The sequence below is a fragment of the Centroberyx gerrardi genome, chromosome 9, assembly GCF_048128805.1.
Source record: "Centroberyx gerrardi isolate f3 chromosome 9, fCenGer3.hap1.cur.20231027, whole genome shotgun sequence".
In the NCBI taxonomy this organism is placed as follows: Eukaryota; Metazoa; Chordata; class Actinopteri; order Beryciformes; family Berycidae; genus Centroberyx; species Centroberyx gerrardi.
In genome coordinates, this window is record NC_136005.1 from 26,819,444 (window position 1) to 26,825,443 (window position 6,000).

Here is a 6,000-nt window from a genome sequence, read left to right on the forward strand (position 1 = left end):
AGACCAGGAGGAGCCTTAAAGGGACCATCTGACGATCAGCTGATGTAACTCACATGACTAACATGTCCTGCCTGAACTAATGCAAAGCTTCATTTTACACTGTGCCTCACCAGGTCGGATTTGGCGGGAAATCTGCTGGATTGCTTTACGGCACAAAACAGGAAGAGGGCGCTGTTCTTCAAGAGCAAACAGAGCTAAAGCTTTCAGAGTTTCTGGCAAAGGCAGATGGTGGAAGGAGTGGAAAGCTGATGGAAAAAACACTTCCAACATGTTTATCCTCTTCAGGGAGGGGGAGGGGGGACAAGAAGCAATGGGGTTTATGGGAAATGTGGTCTTAATTTAGAGAAACACCAGCACTAACAATACCAATGGCGTGAGATAGAGGCTACCAATCGTGTCCACCATGCTCTCATTTGTTTACAGTAATCATAACAAGGTATCACAATTAATTTGACAATGATATATTGATGTTTAGATATGCTACACATAGCACCTTTAAGAGAGAGATGGACATATAGGGGGAAAATCACTACTAAATGACTTTAATATGCCATTTTTAATGTGTAATGTGGTATTTAATTTAGTATCACATGATTTAATTCAGTTGTAATCATAACAGCTTTGATGAAATATTGAATCAGCATCAACATATGCCAGATAGACTCTGACCGTTGTTGGAACTTTGCTTTTATTCTGGGGAGATAAGCATTCATATTATGATGGGAAACTAGTTTATTGTTAGGAAACACTTACACATTGTGAAGCATTAGAAGCACAGAAGTGTATATGTGATAGTCTTACATAATCACATCAGAGAATTACATTAAGCATTATCTATAATTATATATTTTTATTACATAGTTTTATTATAAAGTTGCTCCAAAATGTAGGCATCCTTCAGATGTTTTGTACACTGTGTTTATTATTGCTGTGATTAGGATTATAATAAAGTCATAATGCCCTATTGGCTTTCTGGTTGAGAATCAATCAATCATTTAATCAAACAATCAGTCAGTTAGTCAAATGCCATTGGGTTATTATAGGACAACAATGACTTGCCACCAAACATTGAACTTGATCTCCTCCTGCCCTGGTTCATTGACTGTTTGATTTACTGGCTGACTAGTTGAGATAACTCACTGCAGTTGTAGAGGCGGTTGAGCTTGAGGAGGTCGCTGTCGCTGAACTCCATCCTCTGGCCGATCACATCCATGAACTGGGGGATCTTGGTGACAATGGTCGGGTCAGAGGCGATGTTGAAGGCCGTCTTACTGTAGTGCATCACAGAGCCGTAGTCATAGGGCACGTCCAGGGCGCTGGACACTGTGTCGTCGTACGTGTTGAAGTTGTGCTCTTTGCCTGAGGAATGCATATGTACAATATCTTCAGAAAGCAGTCAAACCTGTATATGGATGTTTTATTTTTAAAGGACAGATGCAACCACAGACATACATGATGAGATATACATATGTGGGGGCTAGATTTCTGTTCTCAGGGTCACTTAGACAGTACTAACCACTGTTGGTAGTGGGGATCCAACCAGCAACCATTTAACTACTAAGCAGCCTCCATTCAAACCCCTGATAATGTTGGTGAAACAAACATACGGTGAGCTATGTATGTTTTTGGGCAGCTCAGATTTAAAGCTCATCTTTGATTTAACATTTGGATGAGCAGCAAAAGAATAACAGATGTTATCCCTATTTTAGGAGGAATATAAGGACAGATTATGACAGATAGTCATAGAGCTGCGATTTTTAGTATGTAGCCAAGTGAGAGGGCAGGTCCAGAGTGTCACCCCATATTGTGAAATGTACTGTATAGGTATGGTTTATTTTTACAAGATCAGACACATCCACAACGACAAGCAACTGTTCATTGCATTGTATCATAGTGCCATAGCTAAAAGTTGCTTTTATTTCAATAGCAGTCAGTTACAGTGTAAATACACAGCAACACAATTGACCAAATTTTGACCATTCATTATTCATCTGACCTTGACTGAATATTTACTGGTAGATTGTTCCAGTTTGAGACAAATACACCATTTCTAATAGAGGGGAAAAACAGTTGTAGTTTTGTATTTTGTTACTGCTTAATGACACGAATTACATACATAAAAGGAACTGTAATTGAAAGTGTTACAGATTATTGTTACCAGGTTCAATGCGATCCCACATGATGTTGACGTAGTCATCGCGGTCAGCTCTGGACTGCTCATGCCAGAAGCCCAGAGCATGCAGGAACTCATGCTCGACCGTTCCTAGACGGTCACAGTTTCTACCAATGGATAGCCTCTGCTTCCCCACACGGCGGTTACCTACAGAGGAGAAGCATCTAGAGAGACAGAGAGAGAGAGAGAGAGAGAGAGAGAGAGAGAGAGAGAGAGAGAGAGAGAGAGGGAGGCAGTCAGTGGAATACAGTTCTGTCTATATAGTCTGTAAGTCCTCTGAGACATTTTGGGTGGCTTCTGCTCAAGGCAGTGTGGCCCAAACTGCATTAGGCTATCCAATGCTAGCAGAAAAATTGACTCCGGCCTAAAAATTCCTGCTTTGGCCAAAAATCATCCTGTACCTGAAAATTGTCTGCCTGAGCCCACACCAAGCCTTAGTTATTGTTTTTTTGTGAGCCCAAACCTGACTAAAACCCCAATTCTTTTTTGCTAATAACAGTATGTTTATGCTAGCCAAAGGTCCAGCATCTCCATGTGCTGCTGTGTCTATAGAGCCTGTAGTATTTACCATTAAGTCCTTGTCTTACCCTGTCTGAAATACCTGTGGTAGTAACCTTTAAGCTGATGCTACAGCTGATGCTAGTTTTCACTGCAGTTACACTAGCAGATTGATTTTTCCATTTAGCTTTTCTCTACAATTCAAATTGCTTGTGAAAGTGTTTAGCTAGCTAGTAGAAGATTAATTTCAAGTTCCCTGGTTTCCTGATAAGCTAAGTCGTGCCCTATTACAACATTAGATTGTTTGATTTAGGTTTGGCAGATTGTTTATTGGACTTCTTTGTTGTAAATGGACTTAATCCTTTGTTGAGGATGTAACATTAGCATAGTAGGCCTTGCTAAGCGTATGTTAGCCGTAACGTTAGTTGTTAAGTTGTAGTGTTGAGCTGTTACTTGCCAAGTCGCCCACAGCTGGCAAGCATAACTGGCACTAAACTAGTTTTCACTTGTGCAAAATGATTTTTATTTTTACACAAACCCCATATTGAAACCCAAGTGAGAAATTCAGCCTGGCCCTAGCTGAACACATCAGGTCCAGTCCTGTCAGGTGTTGCATAAATGTCCACCATTAGTGTGTGTATCTGGTAACATGCTTCATGCTCACCCACTGCCTTTGTACACAGAGATGTAGTTCTCCTCTCCTTTCCAAGGTGTGAAGTCAATGCAGGTCTTCAGTCTGTACTGGTCAAAGGCCTTCAGAATCACTCCCTTTGCATTCATCTCTACACGTTACCGTGCACACCCACACACACAGAAACACACACAAATAACATCCAAACTAATTTGGTACAGCTCCATAATAACTTGGTAACTACTGCGAACATGAATTTCCATATGACAGCATCTCACCCAGACTGTCCTCTAGGTAGTAGGGAACAGTTCTTGGCCAGCGATACTGATCTCCTATGATGGAGTTTCTGCCCTCTGACTGATTGGAATAAAGCAAAACACATATAAACAATTATTAACAAACTATGCACTTAGACTCAGTGGAGTGTTATAACTCACTGGCCTTGCAAACTGGATTTCCTTGAAGACAATGAAGGGTATCGCATCCTATTAGACTTCACTATTTGGAGCTCAGGTATCAGAAAACGTTAGCGCCTATTTCTTTAACTTTGTTCCTACTAGGGCGGGGCAATAATTCAATGTTGTCTTTCGACTGTCTTTCAATAGAATCGTATCGTTATGAAACAATGACATTGAATTATTGTGATACGCAATTCTGTTGTCTAAATTAATGATCGGAAAAAAATAAAGTAGTATTTGAAAATTACTGAATTATTAGTTATTAAGATAACTTCTTATTATGATATCAGTTTTGTCCATATCACCCAGACTTAGCTCCTACATAAACTGCACATATAGACCTGAATATACAGATTAATGAAGAGTAGCAGCAGTTAAGACAGTGAACCTTTAAGTAGTAGTATCTGGACAAACTAACTTACCTTATCCTGTTCAATATCACCCTCCAGCAGGTCCAGCCCTGCCTCTGCAAAGCAAAATTGTGTTGTTTGTTGAAAATCCTTAAAGGGATATAGACAAGTTCTACAAAAGCAAAACATGAATGTAGTCTTACAAACCTTCATTGATGTTGAAGATGTCCCAGTCCTGACCCTCGTCAACATCCGTTTCTACAGATGAAAGAATCAATAATTTGTTGCTCAAAAAATAAGATTATATCACACTGTGACAGCATGATCAGACACAATGTAATAACACTATATCAGAATCAGAGGTGGAAAGTAATTTACTACTATTAACTAGTAACTACCCTACTTGCTATACTTGAGTAGATCTTTAGCAGTTAGTTTTCTGATTATTATGTAAAAGTCTGTACTTTTACTTATACTTTAGAATTTGTTTCAGTATTTCCTCCTACTGTTGGCTGACTAGGTTTACTTACCATAATTCATAATAGCTTATTCATTATACTTAAAAATGGAATTACTTGCATGACCACACCAGAGCATTTTTATTTATTTTTTGGAGGTGGAGGAACTTACTTTAGAAGAGAAACTAGTATTTGAATACATTTTTGTTACTCAGTCTTTCTTTGAGTTATTTTAAATTCTCTGCTTGAGTAAAATAAGTTCTCTGCCTACTTTTGACCATAACTAACATGAAAAGCAATGTCAAACCATCTGACTCACCTGTTTCACCTGTCAGCTTGGCTGCTGTCTATGGGAGAAAATAAATTGGAAAGCAAAATAATCAATCGAGGAAAAAAAAAAAGGAAAACATATATAACCTCAGATCTAAAAAGACAAAGGCTGGCGTAATGAATTCAGAGATCATGGCAGAATTAATGGCAGCTTCCTGTAGACCATAACAAAATGAAACAACAATGAATTAATTCAACTAACAAATATCACATTTTGACACAGTTGGTCGTGTTGCTACTAATAAACCACTCATCTAACTTTTAGGGTTAATATTTACTAGTCAGATTGTTGGATTTGGCTACACCTTGAGAAAAATAAACCATTATTACCTCCATTTTCTTTGCAGTATTAGTGTTTTTAAATGGTTAACTCATAGTTAACATGTATTACACTGTGATTGTGGAAATAGGATATCTGAATTTAATGGGTTACCAAATTATTCTAATGATTGATGCTACATATTTACTGGGGAAAATAAATTAATTGACATCATGGGAGAGTGTTTGCAATGAAGTCGTACAATCTCGATTTTTATGTTATGCGCAAATGCAAATTAATATTATTACACTTACCAATCCCAGACCAAAGAGCAGAATTATCCACCTGGAGGCCATGGCTCTAACCAGCTACTGCATGAGTGTTGGTTCAACCCTTTTGTACAAAAGCTGCCACACTGCAAGGCATGCAAGATTAGCGTGATATGGTCATGCTTATGGTCGTTTACATGGCTGTCAAATTAATTATTAATTTAATAGCCAGGATTGGCTTATCTAAGTACTGTAGCCTCACTAGTGATAGTACACTAGTAAAAGTGTGTGTTTACATGTTTAAACACACACACACACACACACACACACACACACACACACCCTACATACAGATACACATACACACATTCATCTATCCCTATGAGGACTTTCCACTGACTATATTCATTCCCTAACCCTCAACCCTAACCTTAACCCTTATCCTTACCTTAACCTAATCTTAATTCTAACCTTAACCCTCAACCCAAATCCTAATCCAGTCCTCTTGAAGAAGTGAGGAGTGGCCACAGTGTCCTCACTTTGGAGGGCTAAAATTCAAACTGATTCTCACAAG

At 38.6% G+C, this 6,000-nt stretch overlaps 1 protein-coding gene across 1 annotated transcript in view; it reads right to left on the bottom strand.

Annotated features, from left to right (window-relative positions):
- The window catches only part of LOC139917735 (meprin A subunit beta-like), an 81,957-nt gene extending 76,444 nt beyond the window's left edge, over positions 1-5,513 (bottom strand). Inside the window, exons 1-8 of the mRNA XM_078285864.1 lie at positions 5,472-5,513; positions 4,888-4,915; positions 4,318-4,368; positions 4,183-4,226; positions 3,581-3,659; positions 3,336-3,453; positions 2,159-2,337; positions 1,141-1,359 (exon numbers count right to left, since the gene is read on the bottom strand). Coding sequence (XP_078141990.1) covers positions 1,141-1,359; positions 2,159-2,337; positions 3,336-3,453; positions 3,581-3,659; positions 4,183-4,226; positions 4,318-4,368; positions 4,888-4,915; positions 5,472-5,513 — 760 coding nt within the window. The remainder of the gene's footprint in view (positions 1-1,140; positions 1,360-2,158; positions 2,338-3,335; positions 3,454-3,580; positions 3,660-4,182; positions 4,227-4,317; positions 4,369-4,887; positions 4,916-5,471) is intronic.
- Positions 5,514-6,000: the final 487 nt, after the last annotated feature.